The sequence below is a fragment of the Labrus mixtus genome, chromosome 4 (assembly GCF_963584025.1).
Source record: "Labrus mixtus chromosome 4, fLabMix1.1, whole genome shotgun sequence".
NCBI lineage: Eukaryota > Metazoa > Chordata > Actinopteri > Labriformes > Labridae > Labrus > Labrus mixtus.
The window spans coordinates 22,702,390-22,726,838 of record NC_083615.1 but is presented as its reverse complement, the minus strand read 5'-3'; the positions used below and the strand labels follow the sequence as shown (position 1 = coordinate 22,726,838).

The following is a 24,449-nucleotide window of genomic DNA, read 5'->3' as shown; positions in this document are numbered from 1 at the left end:
CCTAGCACTGTTATCAAAGGATAATCAGATCAATTATTCTGTTCTAATTGGAAAACCAAGTATGTCAATTACATTATGTAACTCTGTTATGTAAAGTGACAAATAAATGACCTTGATTTCTTACAGACAGATATCGGGTTGAGAGGGAGGATATTGTAACTCGACAACTCAACTCACCCACATTCCCCACGATAGTAGTGAGGTTATCCTTTGTGTTGGGAGAGACAAATGAACGGAGTCTCTCCAGTCGGCTGCTGTCCCTGGAGATCACTGCAACTTTGAAACCTGTGTAAACACACACACACACACACACACACACACACACACACACACACACACACACACACACACACACAAGACAATACATTAATATCTTTGATGTATAGACAGTGTAAACTGCTCGTTTAGATACATTAGGAATAATCCCTCTCACATGAAAACAAACAAAGACCTACAGTGTTCTAATCTGTTTATCAGGGTCATTGTAGGCATAAATGTGACGCAGCAGCAGATGGTAACTTTCTGCTCAGTTAAACAGGAAAGCTATGGATATACTCTTGCACAGCGTCCTCCTGCTCCTTTCTTGCACTGGTTCATGCAGAGTGCAGACGCAGCACAGCACAATAAATAACCCAAATAGAGCTCAGCTTTGGGGCTGAAACAGCCTCTAATCAGGGATGAAGATGGTCCCAAAACTGATTTGACTCATACCTTAAACCACAAAATGTAATTAAAGAAAAGATAGGATAGGAAGTACAGAAACTGAGAGTGTATGGCACTTTGTAACTCAAACCAACAGCAGAGAAATCCCAATAGTTAATTAAAAAAAAAAACAATTAAACAAATTCTGACTATTCCTTTAAGCTTCCAACATAAATATTAATAACATATCCAACACATGCAACTGTTATATGAAAATGGTTTCAGATTGTTTCATGTTTTTCATTTCCTGATCTCTCTCGTCCTGCTTTGTCACAACACATATTTCGGTATAGTCATGTAAATCCCTTAAAAAATATCAACATTATGTAAGTCTGTCCTCAGCCCCAAGCACTCTGAAGATATAACCTTAGAAATAAGCTCAAATATACAGAACATATTTTCAAATAAAAAGTATGGACATTTCTTTAAATAATTGATGCATATAGTATTTATTTAACAAAAAGGAGAGAATATTGAATTTGTTTATATTCTTATACGCAAATTGTAGGCTACTGTATTAAGTTTTTAGGGTGGGAGACAATGGGAAATATGTTAACAAATACTAATTTGTTTTACAAAACAGCATTTCATTAATGAGCAGTGTTGCTCAAAAACTGTTCTCTGACAGAGGTTTTCATCGAATAACAGAACATACGTACATGGTAGTATTTACACAAGTTAAGTATTATATGATTTTTTAATATGATGCTTAACTATTTAACTTTCATTTTTATATAATGATGTTTATTCTGTAGGCTATATGTTTGCCAAGGAGTGATTGAAGAGTTACTATTGTACACAATCAATCAAATCATTATTATGACTTAACCAATATATTCAATATCAAATTAAAGCTGCAATGACTAAGACTAGAAATATAAATAAAACCTGTAGGGTCTGAAAATTCTGAAATATATTTTGATGCCAGTCTCCAAATGAGATTTTTGATTTCATGCCAGTAATACAGTACATTTCGCCAGGAAGCTTTGGGTGAACGACTCACGGATCATTCTAAATGATAAAAAAAAGGTGTTTCGCACACTGATGGAGAGCTCATCGCTGATACTGTGGACCCAATACCTGATCATTAGACCTGTCCATGAAACACAAGTGTATAAAAACAACTATTTATGAATGCAGATGCGCCATCAAAATAAGATTAAGGCAGGTCTTCGGCAATGTACTTCAAAATAATTTTCACTGACTATTAAACAGAAGCTAAATGCTCAAAAAAATGTTAACTCTGTATTATATTGTGAAAGAAATCAATGGCGTTAAGCATGTGAGACAGATAGGCTGTGCGTAAAACTGTTTCCACAGCATCCAAACCGCGCACCTGGTTTGCTTACCTTGATCTAGAAGTGCTTTAACTATCCCAGAGCCCACAGTCCCCGCTCCTCCAAGAGCTAAGACAACCCTGTCCGAGTTTGGCATGCTGGCTACAGCTGCAGAGACCTGCTGGAGGCTGAAGGATGCAAAGTCTGCCTGAGAGAGAAGTTGAAGACTTGTGCCGGGCACCACGGCCGAGCACCATGTTTTAAACCAAACTCAGCGGGCACAGTTCCGCCCCTGTACCGGAGTCACTGAAGCCACGCCCGTAGATCTGAGAAAGGGCTATATTTCTGTGTGATTGTGTTTAAATAGATTACCCACCGATTAAAACTGTGGATAACTCAATTTGTGGACAGCTCGGCGTTTAAAAGATGAAATGCTGCCATCCTGTGGATGAAGCACGATACTCGAATCAGCTTAATATGGCGAATCAAGTTTAAAAAAAAAAAATAGATGTTCATTTCTTTAAGTTGTTATTTTCCTCATTATTCTAACACACAAGTAGAAACACCCAGAAGAATGCGACGAAGTGGAGGAGTAAGAATGGGAGTGGACGTCAACATCTCACTTATTGTGCAGGCAAAGACAAATAATTCATGTCAGGAAAAATCGGTTTGAAAAATTGTTTTATTTGACATGTTACACCGTTTCTGTAGTTTGTTAGATATGTGAAATGTGCATTAAAAGTTTAGTAACACTGTGAATGTATTTAGTACAGTGGATTGTCAGAGGTGGTCGCGTGGTTAAAGTATAAACTAGTTGACAAAGTGGTTTTCATTTCATTTTCCTAAAGCCTTCTCTACTTCGCTTGTTGTTCATGTTTCTTGTCTTTACATTGTTTTGTCGTATAGATCATTATTAATGCCTGTAAAGTAAATCTTTATCCTGCAGGACTTCACTTCCCCGGCTCACCCTGACACTCATAAGAAGCGTACCCGTGATGCATTGGGGAAAGTCCGTGCCACGTCACGTGACAATGTTTACTTTACCTGGACAGTCAAACACCTTACAGCAGCACGATGTCTGACATGGCTCATTGGTAACATCAGAAGTGGCAGGTGAGTCAACACAAGCTTTGTGATCAAACTTTTCAGCTCTGACTGTGGGGTGTCCATCCGGGGTACTCTTAGCTTAGCACATTATCTCTTACATTGACATGTCATTCATGAACAAATGAAAGTAAACATGTCGTACCCTCTCAAAGCGGGTTCTGTATCACCCCTTAAACGACTGTGAATCCTCTTCCTCTTATTGTGTTTCTGAGGAGATGTGTTTTCACTTCCTGGGTCTCCGGGTCTGTCACACTCACCGGCCCAGATTTGAAGTGGATCCTTCGTTGATAGGTGGAGTGTGTGCTAACCATTGACTGATCTTTTTATGTAAGTTTGTCTTGTTGAAATGGCACATTACTTTTAAAGTCTGTCTATTGTAATCGGTAACGTTGTAAAGAAAGTGTGTGTTGATGATAGGTGTAGATGTCATAAGGAGGCTAACGTCAATGCTAACGCCAGCTGTACCTTAGTTGTAGACTACATTAGCTTTTTGTCTCACTGGTGTGATAGATTACAGACCAGTTTAACTGAACTGGTATTATGAAAATATCTTTAACATCTTATTTCTCTTTTCCTTACAGTGGTATTGTTTCCATAGGCCCAAATGTCACAACTTTCACTTTCGCTAATGAGTGTTTGAGTGCAAAACAAATAGATTAAAAAGCTACTCTGAAAGCTTCAGGATATCAGGACTTAAAGCTGATAACTTCTGTAATAATAACTGTTTCCACTGTCGATAGTTTCCTTCTTTACTGAAAGCCATATTACATTTCCATGTAAAATGAAGTTCTTGCTGTTTTTTTTTTGTTAATTAAAGGTTTACAGTCAAGAACCAACAAAACACATCATTATGAAAACACCTGAACTTACATGAAGTTAACAAGAAGCTTAAGGCGAACAGAAACACAAAATATAAGAACATTAATATATTAATAAAGAAGAAAGTTTAAAAGTTTACTCAAATTATTCAGATTTCTGGTGATTAGAATTGGTGTGGACTAAACTTTCCTGAAATGCTGAAGTTTGTTCTTTAGTGCAAACCTACAGTGTAGACTAGAGGCTACCTGACAGCTCATTGCGTCACTGCTGTACTCGAGGTGCTTCTGCTGAGTTTCTGTGCGACTTCCTTCTTGCAGCATCTGGTTGAACAACATTCTCTCTGAAAATCTCTTCCCAGTAGTTTACAGACTCAGTAAAGGTGATAAAGCATTAAGAAAAGTGCATTCATTAGAGGAAAACACTGAATGTACCTGAACCTAAGGAAACAAATGGTTTACTTTTGGGAGTACTTTAACCCCTGCAACACATGTATTTAACAATCAGCCTGCATTATATTTGGTTTAAGGTATCATGTTGCTCCTGATAAAGCAGGTCAAAATGTTAAGTGTCAAACTAAGAGTCATCCTGACTTTTATTTATATGCTATATAGTCAGGCGGCTTAGGTCCAGATTTGGGAAGAACGGAGACACGTCGGACAAAAGCACCACATTTTTTTCCACACAGTCTCCATCACCATAGCTTTCATTTTTTGGAGGGGAGCCACTTCATCAAGATGTAAAGTCTATAAGTGCCAATATGTATTCCAAGCCACTTAGAAAGTCAACCTTGGTGTCAATATACATTTTAAGGGCCAAGGAATGCATTAAAATATCACTAGATGATTATTTGTGCAAAGATCCAATTTAGGCAATGTATCACATCATTTTCCTTAGTTCCTAGGCAGTTGGACTTGGAACCGCCATCTTCATGAAGCGGCCCCCCCCCCCCAAAATTGAAAGCTATGGTGGTGGAGACTATGTGGAGAAAATGTGGTGCTTTTGTCCGGCGTGTCCCCATAATCTTGCTAAGCAGCCTGACTAATAAGAGGAATTGAATTTCTAACGGGAAATCGCTGAGTAGGCTATAATGGCTGACAACTTCGCGGAAATGATAAAGACACAGACTTAAGATGTGAAATTAGAAACAGTAGTTGCATTGCTCTCTTAAAGGCCACCAAACAAAGACAGTGATTTGACCTCACATAACATGCAACTTGTTCTTAACCACTGCCTCAATGGATTCCTTCTTTCGTGTTATTTTGTACTATACAGTTATTGTGATTTGAATCCGAGCTGTAGACAAGCAACTTTGAAGTGTAAAGTACAAGTGATTAAGAAGTCTGGTTGCTTGGAGGAGAGCGACTAACTCTTCACCAAAAAGTTCTTTCCCTATAGGGATCAATTCTGTAATGTTGTCAGACACCCAGGACAATTATTGGAGACTGAAATTTTAATTACCTGCAAAAGAGTGCGTTTAGTATCACAGACGAACAGGCGCCATAATTCAACCTTTCATTTGAATGTCCTGTCTGTCTTCCTGTCAGCTGAACGAGAGACATGAGCGGGGCCGGAGACCTAGTGAGTGCCTATGCTCACAGTTTGGAGCTTCAAATTGTGGGGAGGGGCTCCAGCCTGGTGTGTAGGGACGAGGAGCTGTGGAGCCAGGTGGAAGGGCTAATGAGGGACCGGGATGCTCGGGAGACACACTGCCTGGGTCTCGATCCACTGACCGTGATGGAGGAGTCACTCGCAGCAGCAGCAGCAGCAGCAGCAGCATCTAGCACACGATGGGTCAAAGGCAGGGAAGGGCTGCAGGGCCTTGAAAGAGCATTTGAGGTCCTGGAACAAGCGTCTCTGAACCTGCACCTCTGTCCCTGGAGGGAAGAGTACAAAGTGATCAAGGTTGGATATAAAGCTGTCATGTCAAATTTGTTCAGAAATTGACTTTTTTTTAAAATTTAAATTTAATAAAAATTGAACTGAATGTAACACAAATACTGCATGGAGGCAATATGGGCTTTTATTACAACCCTACAAGTCTGAAATGCTCTTTTTAACTCCCAGTGGAGGCAGTTAAATATGTAGCATTAAAGTCCAAGACAAATCTCCTACAGGGACATTAGGGTGAATTGTGTCATGTGGTAAGATTTGATTTATTATTTTGAGTTCAGAAACAAAAAAAATCCTTCCAGTTTGAATCTAATCTTGATGAAGCCTTAAATGTTTTTCCACATCAACCCCTTTTTAAATGTCTCCTCTTTTGTGTCCAAGATGTACTCTGGTGTGTTCACCCATCACATCAAACCGATGCTGTCGATGCCGCAGATCGAGAAGCTGTTCGGCCTGCTGGGGTATAAACCCGGCTCTCGGCCAGAACAGCTTCGTCTCCAGTCTCACAGAGTCAGTCCCGCCTCTCTGGACGACCTCCTCTGCCTCTCATGTGCCTTCTTCTTGGCCCGCTGTGAGTGCCGCCTCCTTCTGGTGGCTCTGGGAGATTACGCTGGTGAGGTCCAGTGGGAGCTGGGTGTGGTGAGAGGGAGGCAGACTGGACAGAGTCTGAAGGTACGTCTGACAATCAGTAAATCAAGGTCAGGTTCTGGGGTCAGTGCAGACCTGTAGAGACCTAACAGAAACATACAAGCGGAAACAGTTTCGCTTTTAGCTGAGGATTCATTCTCCACGTATCTCAACAGGTCGCCCTGGACAACACCAAGAAGATGCTTGTAGTGGAACAGCAGCTGATGGTGCATGGAGATGTGGAGGTGGATCTGTACACAGACCTGCAGGAAAATGGACGGCAGACGAGGGCGGTGGTTGATGACGAGAGTCCCCAATCTTTAGCATGGGAGACTCAAAATAGGGCATCTCCCCCTGCGATCAAAAGACAAAGCAACGGAATTGCGTCCTTGCCCTCCCCATCCACCTCCCTGTCCGCCAGAGAGCCTGTCTGCGTCTCCACACTTAACTGCCAGCTGACCAAGACGCCGCCAGAGTCACACGCCACCAGAAGCTCCTCAACCAGCGCCAGGCAGCGCAGACGTCTCGCTGAAGACCGGCAGCCACACAGTCTGCAGGTAGAAGTCTGCAGAAGTGAGACTACGGACTTGTGCAGCTGTCTCCAAACTCCTCATGTGTGTGTTAAACTTTGTAGAGACTGCAACAGCCTCCACGATATCAGCTGTGACTCTCTGAAGCATTGCAACACTGAGCGTCACTGCGTGAGTTTTCCTGACAATCCAAAAGAAGAGATGGGAAAACAGGGAGCGTTGTCCTCTCACGCTGGAAGCTTCAGAGTTAGGCCGTCACCTAGTCTCACCAGCAGCAGCGCAGCAATGTCCTCCTTAGATCTGAGGGAGGAGTCCAAATCGATGAGCGCACCAATCAGCTACCACGACTGCTGTGACCTCGCCCAGCTGGACCCCCAGGTCCTGTGTCTCAGCTGCAGTGTTTTCCACACTGGGTCCTGCAGAGGGATTCATTATTGCAAAGCTCAAGAACATGACATCAAGTGTCTGGGAATGTGCTCCTGTGGAAAGAAAGCTTCAAGAGATCCTCTGGTTCTGTGCAGATATTGTGGGAATGAGTATTGTAGGGATTGCTGGTACAGAAATCCTTTGACATGCCAATGTGGTGAAAGGTTTGACCAGTCGTCTTCTGTGTGATTTAACTGGATAGTTGTGCAGTAATAGAAAAATCACAGTGCCTTAAATGAATTTAACTAAACAAAAAATTCAATTGTTGCCTTTACACTGACATGCAGTATTGAGTGTGCTCCATTTTTTTTCTACTTGCATCATCTCTCTGAAACTTGTATTACTCTCTTTTACATTTTGTCGAAGTGGCCATAGTTACCATTATCCAGCTGTTTGAAATGCTTTGTACTGTTGGCGATGTGATAACAGCTTGTGCTTTCTTTTGTCACTTTAATGTAATCTTAATGTAAAGCACACAGAAGTCTGTTTTCATCTGTTAATGCTGCCTGTACTGTTCACAGACTGGATTAAAAAGGGTCGATATGTCACTTTTCTGTGTGAATGTGTTTTTTAATACACGTTCTAGATTTATAAGTGGAGGCTTTAAAAATGACCTATGAAGTCAGTGATCATCATCATTAGCCCTTTCTTAGATTTGCTTTCGTGAATATGTATGCAGTCATATATATTTTGGATTGGACCTTCAGTCAACATTTCTTTTCAACCCAAAAGAAAATACTTTATTTTTTCGATCTCTTGTTATAATCACCAGTCCACTTAAGTGTTTATTACTGTGCAGACACGACTGGAAAGACGCATTGTTTTTTTTCCCCAATTACATGAACAAAATAAGTCCTGGACGTGTGACCTTCAGAAGTGGATCTTCTTAAATGAAGTTGTGATAGTGACCTGAGTGTGATCCTACTCAGAACATGACATCATCTGTCCACACACTTGCAATCTAAATGAATAGATTTTGCAAACACTTGTTTTTTTTTCTCATCCGTCAGGGCCATGGCTGAATTGCCCAAAGAAGAATCTCCAATATTGAATAACACATCTGTTGATGCCAATTTGACGCATGTTGTGTGCGTTAAGTCAGGTAGACAGTGCGTGTAAACATTTCTTCCGCTGCTAAGTCACCTGCACACCTGAGCATAGGCAGTGAGAGAAGAGAGTCACAGGTGAAAGGGGACAGGAATCAGAGGAAGCCATTTTTGTTTTTTTTAACCGTGTGTGTGTGTGATGTGTTTTTGGATCCTGACGTGTTTGTCATATTTTTCATACACAAGCTTGTTCATACCTAACGTAGTAGGCTATACACCCGGCCTTTTGTAGATGTTTTTTGTTTTTTTTTAAATAATTGTTAATAGAAGTTAAACCATTTTGGCCAAGCCTTGCTCGAAAAAGAGGTCATTTGATCTCAAGCAATTCTGCCTGGTAAAATAAAGGTTAAATAAAATAAATTAAACGAATTCCATGACAGACATTGTTTTTTACCCACCACTAGTTGGAAAGACTTCAGATTCCCTCCAGTGGCCTTTCTTTGCTCGTTAGAATGCCACTACAACATCTTAAACCTGTTATAGCTATTTCTGTTTCCTCGTCTTGCCTGCTCATGTCCTGAGTCCCTTTTTTAGGCTGGGTGGATTCACTCATTGTTCCATTTTCATGTAAAAAGGGAACCGCCACCTTAATGTTAATAGTATCGATGGTGGAAACATTTTGACAGATGTTTTTCATTTTAATGTCTCTCCCTGAGTTGGAAATCAAGGAATTTACCGAGCTCCAAAAGCTTTCCAAAATCTTTGAACTAGTAAAACAATTTGATTCGTTCACAACATTAGTTCCAGATGAGGGTCCAACATAAAGCTTGTTTATTCATTGAATTTAGGCCCAATACCCAGAGCACACAGTTATCTTTAAGATACAATATTTGACAACTTTCTTAATGTCAGGTCAATCAAGCCTTTTTTAGTTGATTTGAAAAACACTGAACACAATCCACCTTGCATCCCCCATTGAAGAAACACTTGATCATTGCAGTAATGGATTTTCAGTTTAAGCTCATTTTGATACGGGGTGTCTCTTTACCTGAAATATATAATTTCCTGCATAATCTAGGTTAACAGATATCTGCAAATGAATGCAGAATCTGAAGGTGAAAGATTTTCAGTTTCTGTAGCTAATGTCTTAGTTTACGGTCAGTGGTATTGATAATCAAATATGAGCCGGCTTTGGTTGTATGCAAGACAACAGTCCATGCAGAGACCAAAAGAGGTCGAACTAATGTCACCAATATATTCCAGGAACACTTCAGTGATCGTCTGACAAGAATTTAAATTTAATGAACTCCTCTAAACAGATTCCAGCTTTTGAGAGAATTTATAAAAATCTGTCTGAGGTTTTGTTTTTAATCAACTCCAGCTCCATTGTCCAGTCCAAAGTGGCTTTTATAAACACAGTGTAGGTTGAGCAGAAATGAAGTGGATGTAACCAGAAATGGTGGAAAATCAATATATACAGTTAATATATTACTGTTTAGATATCTATGTAACTGTTTGGGATCCGTCCTTCTATTCATTGTATGACTGCCAGTTGATGTTGACGAAGGTCTTGCTGTCCATGCGGTCGATGTACAGGACTCCATCCAGGTGGTCCATCTCATGCTGGAGGATACGAGCTGACCAGCCTTTGGCCTGCCACGTCACAGCCTCGCCCTTCTCATTCAGACCTGCATGAGGAATATGCAGAGGGAAAAGAAAACACTAATGTAAAGTAATGTGGCAACATATAGGAAACAGAGATTCAATCAAAATTAAAATCATGGTGTAGTGTCAGTAATCATTATCAACACTTTTGTATTCTTTAAAAATAGATAGGATAAAGTTACTCAAATGTTGCACTAAGTGACAATTTGTAGAAACAGTTGTATATAAAATGAATCATTTAATTCTAAAAATGCATACCAGACACTTCCACGGACAAGTATCGTGGAACCGTGGCAGAGAAGCCTGAGATGCTCTCGCAGGCCTCCTGAAAAAGCACAGTCTGTCCATCCAAGACTCTCAGCTGGGGGTTGACAAAGATCCTCAACGGCTGCGCAGAAAGACCACGGACCTCCCTCGATGCAGACGAACTCTCTTCCAACATTTTCTCAGGATATTCCAGAGCCAGGATGCGGAGCGGCACCCCAACCTGAGGCGCGCTTAGTCCCACACACTCCATTTTCCGCATCACTTTCACCAGAGTCTTGATGACCTTCTGGACCTCAGGGCCTGTAATGGCTGCTGGATCAACAGCAGCTGCATGAGCACGCAGCACTGGGTCCCCTACCTGACACACATGTCCATAAGGAGGACTTGGAGGGGGTTTGATCTTGTGTTTCATGTATTGAAGGTATGACCGCACCTTGACACTACTGGAGTAAGAGTGACTGCTGGGTACAGGCAGAAAGGGTGAGAGAAGAGGACGACAAGTAGAAGTTCTTGTTAAACTGAATGTGACCCTGGCTTCGCAGAAAGGGACTTTAGAAGCACAAAGTCTTAATCCCATCCTTGAGAGCTGGAGCAGAGAAACGCCTGATTTCATGCTCATGGTGGGGCTGCAGTTAGAAGCCGCACAGTGCTGTTGAAAATTAAACATAAGAGGGATAATTAGTATATTTAATGTCTTACACAAGTGTAATAAAGACCTAATGCCACATGTAAATACTTGGTGAGATCACTGCTTTGATGAGTTATTTTCATTCAGGTTCAACCTTGTTATGTTTTTTGTTTTTTTCAGCTTGAAACACGACATAGATAGATAGATAGATAGATAGATAGATACTTTATTGATCCCGAGGGAAATTCAAAGCATCCAGTAGCAGGTTACAAAGACGTACATGACATGAAACATTTGTTCACAAATTAAACCACAAACCCCCCCCCCCCCGATACATATTAACCTGAAAAAAAGACTTAAAGAATACCCCTAGATGAATCAAACTTAAACTGTGCAATTAAAAATAGACTTCAAATAAAAATATATGTGCAATTTAAACAAGAACCTATAAACAGTTGAGGAAAAAATCTGTAATTAGACCTGAATATAAAAAAATAATAAGAAAAAAGTGTTTACCTTTACATTTACAGTGTGACAATTAAGTTGTTTTATTGTTGAGCAGGTTATAATAATTTAAAGCCTGTGTATTTTAGGACGTTTGAACTGCTCTGATTGCACATGTAAAACAGGATAACATCATGTGGTGTCTTACCACGAGAGGACACCACCTTCTACAAACATTTCTACTGCAGACCTACAGCATTGTTACATTTTAGTTAATTTAATCACATATAACAAAGGCTCATATTTGCACATACCTTTGTTGGCGAAACAGGTTTACACTTCCTATATGTGTTTAGTTTCCTCTTTTTATCGAACTTAGGTTAGCAATCCCACAAACACCGCCGACGGGGTAAGCAGGTGCATAAAAACACGCGCGCTTCTGTTTCAGCACAATCTACCAACTCTTAGGCATGTTGCTGTAGATTCATTCAAAGCACGCTACCAATGCAACACAAAGTATCTTCACGGTTGAGTACGGTGCATACTGTTACCGTAAATCAATGTGTAGGCTTCGCTTCTAACTAAGAAAGACACACATATTCAGGACAGAAGGTGAAAAACAGCAGAGGAGATGTCAACGACTCTAACAAACCACTTCCTGGTCAAGAAGGTTAGGCGGCACAGGAAAATTCAAAATAAAAGTGTACATACTTTGCTCGCATTCTAAAATGGCAGCACTGTTCCTTCAAAACTTTTATTTTGAAAGCAACAAGTAATTCGACTAGGAATTGATTTGCAACGTTTTCAAAACGAAACGATTTTGTGAACAGTCTTACAACAAAGGGGGTTTGAAAGTTTACTTCCTCAACTTGCCGGTACATGTCCTGCACGTCGGTGGGCAGGTGTGAGTATTATTCATGAGTGGGAGTTTAAACGGTGTGGCGGGCGAACAGCCGGACTTTCTCCAACACTGACCTCCTGATGGACGGAGATCAGCTGCAGCCTGACAACAGATGTTTACAGAGTTTCCCTAAGCTGCCGCTGTGGATCATCGAGCATGTTTGGGCTCACAAACTCATTGATCTACAGGAAGGTTGGTTTCTTTTATTATTTTTATTAATACAATGTTGAACTTATTAATGCTCTCTGGTAACATTGTATTTCGATGCCTGATTTGGTTTTAAGTTAAAGTTAAGAAAGTTTGTGTTGTGCATTTATGTGTAAATTTTGAGTTGCCTACTTTTACATAAATATTGGTAACAAAAATATAACTTGCAAATCGCACAGTTCACCACAGTTTATCTATATGCCACCACATACATATACATATAGTGTACATATAGTTTCTCACATAATCTAAAGAGATGGGAAGATGATTTAAATACTTAGTTATTGACTCTTTTCATGTACATTTTGAATCCAGAGCCTTAATGTATAAAGTGATGTTTATACTTTGGTATTCATTTCTTATTACCACCAAAACAATAAGAACTTTAACAGTTTATTGTACCACAATTTTTCTGTTCTCCCTTTATATTAGACCAGGACATTCTTAAGGCAGGCCAATTGAATTGTGATTTTTAATTGTATAATTCAGGTGATTGGGTGGAGACACATGCATCATCAATATGTTTCTTGACCTTTTAGCTAAAGTGAATCCCTTTTATTGCACTGATGGAGTGAAATAATGTGTAAGTCATTACTCAAATACTGTGCTTAGGTTCAATTTTGAGCTACCTGTACCTGCAGATATACATTCTCAGCTGCTTTGCTTGTTTACTCCAGAGTATTTAAGAGTGAAACTACATTTTTACAATAGTAATCATAATTAGGGACGCATATGTATCGCTGATATTGGGTTAGGGTTTAGTTCATCAACACATCAGCAAATAATGTGGCCTGAACCGATGTCAGTAGCCGATGTTTTTCTGTTGTGTCATATCAAATGTGCAAGTGCATCTAGCTGTTGCTTTAGAGAAGACGTTTTTTTTATTGGGCAGAGGAAGTCACCTATTGGACAAACTGTGATCTTTTACATGGTCAAACATGAGTGAAAATGTCGGCATTGTGGGAGTCAGTCCTGCAACAGAAGAAGCAATGAAAAAAAAAAAAAAGAATCGGCTAAATTGGTATTTGAATCATTGGTATCGGCCCTGGTTTTCACAATCAGTGCATCTCTAGTAATAATTTCTATTTTTATAACTCCCAACGATAAGAATAAATACAAGTGATGTCATCAGTAATATAAATTTATGCAAACGTAAACAGCTGCAAATGCAAATGGCTCATTGCAAAAAGAAACATACTTGCTTTGTAACACATATCTAAGATTAAAGAGAGGATATTTTAGACCAGTCAGTGCAAACCATGGGAAATCTTTTTTAATATAAGTTAGAATCTGAATGTGTGACATGCTCTGTGTTGATTTTTTTCTTCTTTTTTTAACAGTTGTGACCTCGTCAAAATGGCCAGAAATCAACTCACAACCTCTTAGCCTTGAAGATTCATGGAGGTTGCGTGTTGGCTCTGCTCAGGTGTATTTCATGGTGAAGAACAGGGACACGGAGCAGTTTGAGAGAGCGCTGGAATTTCTGGAAGCAACTTTCAGCCTTCTGCCGGGACTGGTGGCTCCCATCAAACACATGAAGATCATGTTCGGCCTTAAAACCATGGTATGTGAATGACTGTAGTTTGAGCATCCATTGATTTGACAATCAGAAGAAATCAGTGTTACTTTTTAGAATGGTATATCCATACAGTTTCCTGATTTCTGTTCCTCCCCCCCTCTTTGGTGATTGTCTCTTATTCCAGGTCATTATACAGATGCTGAGGGAGGGCCGAGGAACGGTTGACACAGTGTTTAAAATCAACCAGTTCTTCCCGGGGAAACTACCTCAGTACCAAAACCAATGTGTAAGTTTTGAAGCACCATATCTGTTCTGTAGAGGTGTAAAACATTTTCTTCCTAATGCTATGGTTCATAACTATATCAGGTCTCAAAAACTATGTTAAGATTAAAAAAAATACTTCAGTTGAAAAGCGTTGTTTTACAAATGTAAGAAAAAAAAGACATTCCTTTGCTAAAATTTCATAAAAAGTCATTCTATGATGTCGGATGTTACAGGGACCTAATATAAACTCAAAATAAACAACAGATTATATAATATAATATTACTATATGGTTTGGCTTACTGTGTTTTAACCTTTAAAACACAGAATCATAACCTCTCTGTTCTGATACTTATAGTATCTTTAGATTTGTGCAGATTTAGAAAAGTCTTTGAAGCAGTTTGACTTTGTCTTGCAGATTTTAGTCTTGTGTTGTATTCATTAACATTACTACTAATGACTCATTCCCTCAACTCTACGGAGCATTTCAGGATCTTCCAGCCGATAGTTTTTGGTTTCCTTTTTGCAACTTCATGTTTGTGGATCACTCTCATTACACCAACAAACCACAACAACAGCAGCAGTTTTAGGAAAAAACAAACAACCTGATGCACTTGTCCGCATGCTGAGAACAGAGCTGGAATCAGGACGTTTTTCACCTCACTATGCAGAAGGGATGAATGCAGGGAAAACTAAAATAACCATATTTCCATGATACGATTCCTTGAAACCCAACTGTTTACTTACACCAAAATATTAGAGTAAACAAATATCTTGAATTTTTCCTTTAATTCATTCATTATTGAGTCATTTGGGCTCTTTAGGGGAATCTGAAAACCTGTAGACAAAGCAGAGACATGTTATAAGCTTCTGGCAGCTTTCACATCCATCAGCAGCTCTCTGGTTAATATAGTGAAGATTTAGTTTACAAAGAGCCAAATACTTTCCTCAGCAGTAGGTCGACACTAAAAACAGCTAAAATTAGTTAATATTTCACCTGAAGTCATCAGATGGACAAAAACATGACACCAGACTTGATATCATATCAACTTAGGTGATGATAAATTCAGTCAGGACCACTTTGCTGCTCTTTTAAATGCCTGCAGAGGGCGCAGCAAAAAGTAGGCGGGCTAGAGCAGCTTAAAAAAGGCGGCATGAGTTCAATTAGCCAAAAGGAAGCCTAGAAGCAAATCATCTGACGAGTTATTGCACGAGGTCAGCTGTTGTTAAAACACTGGTATGATAGCAGAGCGTGACTCTGTGACCTGCCTGAACTAACTCTACGCTCATGTTTTAATGGTTTAAATTTGTACTGTGTTTCAAGTGCAGCCAAACACTTTTCTAAATGGAGTGAATTTTGCACAAAATGTTTCAATGCCCGTCTGAATCTTAATCAGTACAGTTTTCTACTGCAACACTTTGCTATGACTAACCTCTGTTAGTATGAAACTCATACCAGTAGTTAATGTGTCCATTGTTGTTTAACAGAACCAACACCAAATGTTCCTAATGAAGAAGAACCATCTGGAATTCAAGCATTTCGCACAAGCGCTAGCAATGGACAAGGACAAACTCAAAGATTATGTGGAGGTAAGTGTATTTCACCATGGTGTTTCCTAACAGTCGGCCTGAAGTGAAGGGTAGAAAAAAAGGTGCAAGAAAATGTTTACGTTCAGAGTGACTGCACAAGCTCCCAGTTTTCATCAGTCAACGGTCAAAAGATGTGACTCTTCCTTATCTTCTCCTGAACCTTTTGTGTGTTGAGTGAGTACACTGCATTGCTCTCCCTCTCAGGCCCAGGGTGTGGGTCATTTTCTGTCCAGCAGGGTGCGCTATATGTCATCATTTTAAGCATAAATCATGGCAGTGTAGGAAAATGTACCAGAATAAACATACTGGGCTGTTAAGAGTGAATAAACGGTTCCCTGGACCCTCTGGCACACGGGTATAAAAGTCCACTGAACAAAACGGTAAACAGACAAAAACAACATTGTGGACCAAAAAATATTTATCCTGTTCAGTTAAATAAACAAGTTGTGTTTGCACAGGATTTGTGCAATCTAGTTTATGATTCTTCATCACATTGAAACCTGCAATCCTTTGCACATTTGTAATCTTTAATATGATAAAAACAATATCTGTTTGCAACTTAAAAGAGATTTAACTCAGGGTTGTTTCAAGGTGTCATGTTAAGTGCTTTCTGTCTTTCAGAATCAGATGGAGGAGCAGTACGGTGAGCATTATGCTCAAAAGGTAGAGGACAGGCTGCTGCACTATCTGCACAGCCTGGAGACGATGCTGCCAGGAGATACCTACGTGGATAAGGTGTGTGTTTAATGAAAAATGAATGAACACTTTGCTGTGTTAAGGCATGTCTTGTATTTTGGAGAACCACTGAAAGTACTGAGGATGTGATGGTCTTTTCATCTAAACCACCATCCTCTTTTTTCTGAACATCAACCTCTGAGTGGCAAGCTCAAATGTAATAATGTTGTTGTTGTGCTGGATTAAAGGTTTGCAAAAAAATGTAAGGGTTATCCGATATGTAAAAAAAACAACTCCTTGTCAAACCCGGAATTAGAGAAAAATGGCTGTACTGTGATTATGGTGAAACAAGAGTAAAGATGTGTTTCCATCATTTAGGCCATTGGAAGCTCAAATCCATAATGGCATTAGCTATGTAATAAGGTGTCTTGGGACCATAATAATCCTAATCATCTCAATCATGTAAGAAATGAATGCACTCTTTTCTGATTGCTGTTGTCCAAAGCTAGATTTCAAAACAAACAGTTGAGTACCTGTTTTAAGCCTGTGGGTGTTGAGTGCCGTGTTCTGTGATAGTTGAACTTCCTTACATTGCCTCTGTTATGATATCATGACAGAAATTGGTCATTGATTGGATTTGTATTCATTTCTGAACCTTTGAACATAGATACTAATGAAAAACAGTCCTGTGACTGAGGAGGAGAAGCTGCTGGTGGAAGTTGTGACTTCTGCCCCGCTGACCATAGCGACAACTCTGAAGAAACTGCTGCATTGTGGTAAGAAACACCACCAAATAACACATAACATGAAGAATGTACTGTGTGTCATATTCACTTCATGTATGTATCCAGAACCAGACGACATCTTTTTTCCTTGTAATAAAAAAAAAACCTTTAACAGAGGGTATACAATAAAAGAATGAAGCTAGTTAACCTATTACATTAACAAGTTAGTTAAACTTAAAGTGCTCTACATTTTTTTTTTTAAAAGAGCAAATTAGTATGAACTGGATGCACATGGAAGATAGATCTTATAAAGGTTGTTCGACACACAATGATACAATATATATTACCATGGAAACGGATCAAAGGCATTATACATGATAAGAAAAAGACATGACATTTTCTTCAGTCAGCATTTTCTTGTTTAGTAACTTCCAATGTTGGATTAAAATAGTACAAACACAGTCAGAACCACTGATAGGCCGTATTTTAAACAAAGGATCCAGTTGCTAGCCTTCATTGTGATTCTCAAACTGGAAGTGTTCAGCCCCAAAACAAACATCACTCAAATGACATCACTTTGGCAAGTTTTCTTTTGGTACGCCCTCTAAAGTGGAAGTCCGGATCAAAAGTGGAGAAATGTTGACACTGACATCTTGTCAGTTGAAAGTCTGTGCTTCTGTGTTTTTCCCACCTTTATTACGATTCCAGAAATGTATCTAATAAATAGTTACATAAATGAAACACCTCGCTGCACTGAAACAAATGAATGTCAGGATGTTAACTTCACAAACCGAGTATAAAATGACCTTTCACTGTTCATCATTATAATCATCCTTCCAGGACCTTCGTCACCAACAGAGGTCTGAAGGGGCTGTGAGCTGAGCTGTATCTATTTTGTTTCTAGGAGCTCAGCTAGTTTTTAGTTTAAAATCTGTTTAGTTTTCATTGTGACCAAGGGTTTTTGCTGGAAGCCATATGAAATCACTGCATGTGTTAGAAATAAGCTTCTCTTCAATGCTCTCCTCCACGGCTTCAGAGCCTGCAAGCTATCTTTAGCTTACGTGCTTACAGTATATATATTTTATAATAACTTTAATATTTGCAGCAAACAAGTTTACTTTTTTTTTTCTTTAATCTTTGAGCATAAGTACACACCTTTGTATACACATGCTCTCCTTTTATTTCCATTAGATGTTGCTTCCTGTTGTTCAGAGATGGATTCTGAGTCATCAGAAAATGGAAAGAATGAAATGGAGAGCTCACAATTCATAAAGTCTGCTCTGCATGGAAGACACCTGCATGAGACTGACCAAGGTGTGTCTAAGGACAGCTGTTTTCTGTTGGAGAATGACAATGGCTCAGATTTAAGGAGATGTCAACAAACAGAGGAAAACTGTGAGGTTGTCAAAAGGATGGATGAAGAGAGCAATAATGAAGAAAAGGTGGAAACCGGACAGAAAGGTGTTGAAGGTGCTCAGAAAGCCACCTCCTTTCCTCAGTTCTGCTCCAAACACCAGCGATGGGTGAAGAGCATCCTGCAAGCGTGTCCAAACGAGTGCTCCCAAGAGTTGCAGCTTCAGACCAATGTGTCTTCATCTCCTGCACTGTTCCTGTCATCCTCATCCGGCTCTTCATCAGGGGATCTCACTCCTTCTGGCCTCATCCCATTAGCCCCTGACCAACAACATCCACCTTCACAGACGTCCATCATGGCATCTGAACAAGCAAATCCTGAAAATAATCAGACCTCTGGATCGACTGTAACATCTGGGACTGAACCTCGACATACAAGTGATGCTCTGCAGCTTGGGCTGTTGTCACCAGTAGTTCGATTGATAGACATTGCCACAATCAGAGGATTCTCCCCTCACTTTAAATGCCACAAAGCACCGCCGAATCGAAAGCTAACCTCAGGGGATGATGCCATGCATCGCAAAACACTGAAATACTCCTTATTGAACCAACCAAAAGCCTTGGAACGAAAAACTCCTGAATACACAACACATGAAGTACAATCAGCCTCTGTAACTGGGGATGTATCCACTTCTACCTACTGTTGGCAATTTACTAGACAGCATTCTTCTCGACCTTTGAGGAAGTGCAGACTGGCTTGTCCTTCTAACATCTATGCAGCTCTACAGGCTGGGGACAGAGTCAGTCGAAGCGCTTTAGCCCAAACCACCTGTCCAAACAGTTTTCCACTCCTGCATCAAGAATTGAATACCTCTGTTACTCCGACACAAGACTCTATGACCTCTACTTCTCAATCAGGGACTCTAAACACAACACGTCCTGCTAACCAGATCCCTTTAAACACTGAATCATCTCAACAAGTTGTCCTTCAAAACTCCATCAATTCTCATCCCGAAAGACACAATATCACGACACACTTCCCAGTCGTCTCCACTTCCTCAAACTCAAATTCTCTCTCTGTCAGCCCTGAGACCAGCAGAGCCCAAAGAGCAGAGCTAAGGTTGTCGCTGACTAGTCAGGCCATGCTCCTGCAGTCCAAGCTGCTACAGCCGTATGTGAGTCTTGTCAGGCTGAGCAGGCAGGAGTGCTTTGGAGGGAGCATCTCCTCAACTGGACATGTGGAGGCTGTGGTCCAAGACAGCAATGGTGATGATAGTGAGGACTACAGGATGGAGGCAGGGGAGGATGCAGATTCATCCTTTGATGTAAATGTTCTTTACTCGAGCTTCTCTTCAAGCAGTGACGGAGAGAACCCGCTGGATTGTGACCCTGACTACAAACCTAGCAGGAAGAAGAAAAGATTTTTTCTAGAGTATGAGACTGCAAGGTACATGAATCTCATATGAGGGTTGTTACATATTTATTAAGTGTGAACAGACTTTTTCAGACCTATGCTGTTACTGAATTTTTTGATATATGTGCCATTGCCAAGGTGTACATTTTACACAGGACTATAAATGTCAGTTTTCAGTTTGCTCTGATGAAAGAGGTATTTATGAATATAGTTTCTAAATTACCCATATACCACAGTGTGCCTTAACAGCAGTGTGCTGAAGATCAAAGTCAAGACCTGAACATTAAAATAAAAGAGTGGCAAGATCCCTATCCTTCAATGTTTGTACTTTTTTATTCAGCAAAACACACATTTTATTTTATGATATTAAGATGTTACTGGAAATGACATACAACAGCAAGTGGTTGGTTATGCAGCCTGACAGAATGTACACTGTAACAAGATAATGTCTGTTCCCTGTCAATGAGAATCTGCACTTTACACAGGAGAGACAAGAATGATAGAAACCAGACATTTGACTTGATTCAAACCTCTTTGTGTCACTTCAGTTAGTGCTTCGCTAGTTAAATCTCCCAATGTTTTTGGTTCTGACGCTATTTAGCACTGAGTTCAGTACTGCCGAAAGATCACATTTCCTGATATATCAGTCTATCTTATTACTTCATTTAGCTCTATCTCGGATATTAAAATTCCCAGTCTTAGAAGCTGACAGTGAAGTTTGAGGGGAATGACCCTCTCGGCTTGACTCATTCTTTTACGATTGTTGCATCAAAGTAGAAGTCAAGTCCACATTACAATATGAAACAGACAAACTGAAGTTTATTCTTAGAAAATAGACTTGAATGTGCTAGTTTCCAGTGACGCAAAATGACGATTTTTGCGTCACTGGAAGCTGTTCTGGTTAGCCGGGTGAAACTACAACGCTAGTTCCTCATATTTTCGACCACTGAAGCTACCGACCAATCACAGATCAGTGGGTGGGAACTCACTCCCAGAATTGAAACCTAACATCTGCCATATTGCTTGGTAGCTATGCTAACAGGCTCTATGAAGAAAGCTGATAATGGCGAAAAAATATACTGTAAATATCGAGGGGTCGCTGCCGGCCGCTCGCCGGGACACAAGACCGGCCTGTCGGCAGCAACCGTCTCGCGGCTATATTGCTATATTGCTGGCCGCACGGGCCGGCTCTAGCTGGGGCGGACTGGTGGTGTCTGTGCTCTCACTGTTTGCCTATGGACACAGACATAGAGTCTGTTTTCTGCCAGGAATTTCCAAGATACCAATTCCTTCTGGAAGAAATCTCTGAATCAGTTGAGGAAATGGCCGTATGTGTTGAAGTAAATATAATCAAAATAATTTGAAAGTAACAAATGAAACGATAAATGGTTTTGTAATGATTTAAAAGTAAAATGTGATTAAGAGAATTATGTTGTGAGAGAATAATAACTTGGAGCTACTGATGTGTTGGACAACAACTCTTACTCTAAGTCTCGAGACCCGCTGTAAGCTAGGGAACTCCTTGTGTGAGTTCAGGGAGTCCTCCCGACTCAGACTGGACACCAAAACGAAATTTCTTACTTTCAAGCAGTAGTTTCACGATTCCCTCCGGATTGTCCACTCTGGGTTACCGGGGATGCGTTGCAGGATGATAGCCGCCTGGGCAGTCTATTCAGGAATCGTAGGCTGGTAGAGATTGGTTGTAAGCAGCAGTTGAGACTCGTTTCCTTGATCACGTCCTGACATCGGCTGGTCCATGTTGATAAAAATATTAAACTTGTAGGCAGGCACTTGTAGACTTGTAGGCAAATTCAAGTTATCTCTAGTCAGATAAAAATGAGTTGTTTACAAAAGAGGATGAATGAAAAACAACACGTGACGTTTATGTGCGGCGAAAACTTGGAAAAAGGAATCACATGAGATGATATCGTACGAGTAGCTGTCAGACCAGCTGCTCACTCTCTTGAGAATCAAAAAGACGACTTCACCGGACTAAAACAAAACACAATTAATTGTTGGACGACCTCCAACAACTTCATGATTTAAAGTTTATTATTATGTTATTTGTGATTAAAAAAAAAAAAAAAAACCCTGACATACACGTGTTCAGGACAAGATCAGCAAAGTGCCCACTTTTCAACAGGGGGCACCAAAATTGGCACAGACTTCCCCACAAGAACATTAAAGCAAATATTTGCTTGGTTACAAATACAGCACAGTTTGCATTTTTTTTCTGGTTACAGTCTTCATGCTAGGCTAAGCTAAACCAAGTAGGTAGCTTAGTGTTTGCCCAACAGACAAGGAAGATCTTCTCGTCTTACTGCGGCTGTGGCTCTGTTGGTAGAGTCGTTGCCTCTCAACTCGAAGGTCGAGGGTTCGTTCCCCAGCTGGGCAACATGTCCGATGTGTCCTTGGGCAAGACACTTAACCCCGCAATTGCTCCCCTTGCTTTGGTGGTGATATACAATGGGATTAGTTACTTCTGATGGATGATACTGCATAGCGGCCATTGTGTGTGAATGGGTGTGAATGTAGGTTAGGTGTGACATGCAGTGTAAAAGCGCTTTGAGAAGTCGGTTGACTAGAAAAGCTATATAATTTCAAGTCCATTTACCCTTTGTATAAGTGAATAAGCACACTTTTCTAAATGATATGCTGGTTATCCTATTCCATCTATATTAAAAAGGAAATAATCTTCAGAAAAGGTAATGGGGTAATAATGGACTGGAAGTGTCTAAAACTGTAAATTCTGGTTGGCGTTTTTTGTTTTGGATTTTGAAAATTTCAAAAAATCTGAGAATCGAAAAAGTACTTTGAGTTTTCTGTTGTATTTTTCATCACAAGAAGTACACTGATTTACACAAGTCTTATCCAAACAGTTAATAGAAAAACTCTTAGTCAGTTATGCAGAACATCTTCAACACATGCCTGTAATAGCTCACACTAAGTGTTGCTACATGAAGTCTGTTGTTATTTAGCACATCTATAAATGACAATAGAACAACAAGAGCTTATTTCAATTCAACTTCACTCAACAAAGAGAGAAAGAGTCCAACACTCAAAGGATATAAATACACACTTGTGAGCTGAAGTCACTGTTTCTGTGGTTAAACAGTCTTCTGGCAATATACACAGGTCAATGAAAGCACTTGTGCTGTCTTTGACCTTTCAATGAGACTCCAAATAAGTGACAAATTGAGTCATGGGTGAAGGAAAGTTTATAATGCCAATTTATTATCCTAGCAATAATGAGATCGCAATGTCTATTTCTCTTACGTTAGTGACAGCCTCCATTCTATTTTGCCCTTTGATAGTTGGTTTGGTTGGATTGCATGCAAACGGTCTTGCTGTTACATTGTCAGATATCAAACACAATGTGTCTGAGAACGATAAAAATGAAGCTTTTTGGATTTGAGGAAAATATAGCCTAGTAATTGGTAACTTTTTTTGACTCCTTTCTCCTTTCTCCTCTCTTCCTCCATCCACATCTTATTAAAACAAGTAGTCAATAACAACAGCAACAAAAAACTGGTATTCTTACAGTAAAATCTACCACATTATGTCCTTGATAAAACCCTTTTCTCAACATAACTTGTTTTCCTTTAGCAAGATCAGTTTGATTCTTATCATGGCCATTTAGGGGCGGCTGTGGCTCAGTTGGTTGAGGCGGTCCTGCTTATGACCTAGACTTATGTGCTGCTTTCTGCCCTGATTACATGTCAAGTGTTGTTTGTTTCTATTGTTGATATTGATTGATTCGACTGTGGTGGCAGCTTCATGTGTGCAGCACTGGAGTCCAGCCTTTATAGCTACCGCTGACTCTCTTTGAACTTTGCGGTATCAAAAAAGATCAGCAGCATCGACCTCAGTGCTGAGCCTTTTTGAGGTGCATTTCATTTCTGCAGGTTGGATTCAAGGTATGTTGGTTGAAACACTGGCTTTCCCACTGTGACAAATCTGAAGCCTGTGCCTGTGCTTACACTCACTGTCATTTATGATAAATGATGTGTTTCCTTGGTCAGCCTGAATTCAGTTTTCAGTACCAAAGAAGCCAAACTTATTCCTGCAACACTGACACCGCTGATTCAGTAGCAGCACTTTAAAAAAAAAAAAAAGTTTTCTTTTTCAGTTTGATCAAACAAAAATTCCAAACTACCAATTCTCAACAACACAACAACAACAACAACAACAACAACAACAACAACAACAACAACAACAACAACAACAACAACAACAACAACAACAACAACAACAACAACAACAACAACGCATGTGCAGTTTTACATACCAGCAGTTGGCTTCATGAATGACAAAATGGGGACTGCAACAGAATCTGAAACAGTAAATGTGTGTTTTTATTTTGCATACATATGTG

At 39.9% G+C, this 24,449-nt stretch overlaps 4 protein-coding genes across 7 annotated transcripts in view; 2 read left to right on the top strand and 2 right to left on the bottom strand.

Moving 5' to 3' along the window:
- The window catches only part of si:dkey-238o13.4 (uncharacterized protein LOC560780 homolog), a 171,544-nt gene extending 169,303 nt beyond the window's left edge, over positions 1 to 2,241 (bottom strand). For both annotated transcript variants that reach the window (XR_009672972.1, XM_061036439.1), the window contains exons 1-2: positions 2,052 to 2,241; positions 178 to 285 (exon numbers count right to left, since the gene is read on the bottom strand). Coding sequence is in view for 1 of the 2 variants with exons in the window: in XM_061036439.1 (XP_060892422.1) it covers positions 178 to 285; positions 2,052 to 2,136 (193 nt within the window). In the remaining variant the exon portion in view is untranslated. The remainder of the gene's footprint in view (positions 1 to 177; positions 286 to 2,051) is intronic.
- A 1,008-nt stretch (positions 2,242 to 3,249) lies between these two features.
- Positions 3,250 to 7,590, top strand: spata2l (spermatogenesis associated 2-like). Of its 3 annotated transcripts, none has more exons than XM_061036424.1 (4): positions 3,250 to 3,382; positions 5,459 to 5,807; positions 6,177 to 6,467; positions 6,599 to 7,590. In XM_061036424.1, exons 2-4 carry the CDS (start codon positions 5,463 to 5,465, stop codon positions 7,565 to 7,567), a joined length of 1,605 nt encoding a protein of 534 aa, XP_060892407.1. In that variant the 5' UTR covers positions 3,250 to 3,382; positions 5,459 to 5,462; the 3' UTR covers positions 7,568 to 7,590. The 3 variants fall into 3 exon arrangements, with proteins under 3 accessions (XP_060892407.1, XP_060892406.1, XP_060892405.1); XM_061036423.1 differs by having other exon boundaries at positions 3,296 to 3,421; XM_061036422.1 differs by lacking the exon at positions 3,250 to 3,382 and adding an exon at positions 3,390 to 3,413 and having other exon boundaries at positions 5,450 to 5,807.
- A 1,511-nt stretch (positions 7,591 to 9,101) lies between these two features.
- Positions 9,102 to 12,073, bottom strand: pdf (peptide deformylase, mitochondrial). Its single transcript, XM_061036420.1, has 3 exons — positions 11,743 to 12,073; positions 10,348 to 11,005; positions 9,102 to 10,112 (listed from the first exon to the last, which is right to left on the bottom strand). Exons 2-3 carry the CDS (start codon positions 10,973 to 10,975, stop codon positions 9,955 to 9,957), a joined length of 786 nt encoding a protein of 261 aa, XP_060892403.1. The 5' UTR covers positions 10,976 to 11,005; positions 11,743 to 12,073; the 3' UTR covers positions 9,102 to 9,954.
- Positions 12,074 to 12,092: 19 nt separating this feature from the next.
- LOC132973150 (uncharacterized) lies at positions 12,093 to 20,393 on the top strand. Its single transcript, XM_061036419.1, has 7 exons — positions 12,093 to 12,521; positions 13,877 to 14,100; positions 14,240 to 14,341; positions 15,806 to 15,907; positions 16,529 to 16,642; positions 17,250 to 17,358; positions 18,499 to 20,393. Exons 1-7 carry the CDS (start codon positions 12,410 to 12,412, stop codon positions 20,124 to 20,126), a joined length of 2,391 nt encoding a protein of 796 aa, XP_060892402.1. The 5' UTR covers positions 12,093 to 12,409; the 3' UTR covers positions 20,127 to 20,393.
- The last annotated feature ends 4,056 nt before the right edge of the window (positions 20,394 to 24,449 follow it).

Coding starts and splice junctions, on each gene's coding strand:
- spata2l (XM_061036424.1), top strand. CDS start 5,463: ATGAGCGGGGCCGGAGACCTAGTGAGTGCCTATGCTCACAGTTTGGAG. Junction 5,808..6,176: donor AAGAGTACAAAGTGATCAAG/GTTGGATATAAA, acceptor TTTGTGTCCAAG/ATGTACTCTGGTGTGTTCAC. Junction 6,468..6,598: donor AGACTGGACAGAGTCTGAAG/GTACGTCTGACA, acceptor GTATCTCAACAG/GTCGCCCTGGACAACACCAA.
- pdf (XM_061036420.1), bottom strand. CDS start 10,975: ATGAGCATGAAATCAGGCGTTTCTCTGCTCCAGCTCTCAAGGATGGGA. Junction 10,113..10,347: donor CTTGTCCGTGGAAGTGTCTG/GTATGCATTTTT, acceptor TTCCTCATGCAG/GTCTGAATGAGAAGGGCGAG.
- LOC132973150 (XM_061036419.1), top strand. CDS start 12,410: ATGGACGGAGATCAGCTGCAGCCTGACAACAGATGTTTACAGAGTTTC. Junction 14,342..15,805: donor CTCAGTACCAAAACCAATGT/GTAAGTTTTGAA, acceptor GTTGTTTAACAG/AACCAACACCAAATGTTCCT. Junction 17,359..18,498: donor GAAGAAACTGCTGCATTGTG/GTAAGAAACACC, acceptor TATTTCCATTAG/ATGTTGCTTCCTGTTGTTCA.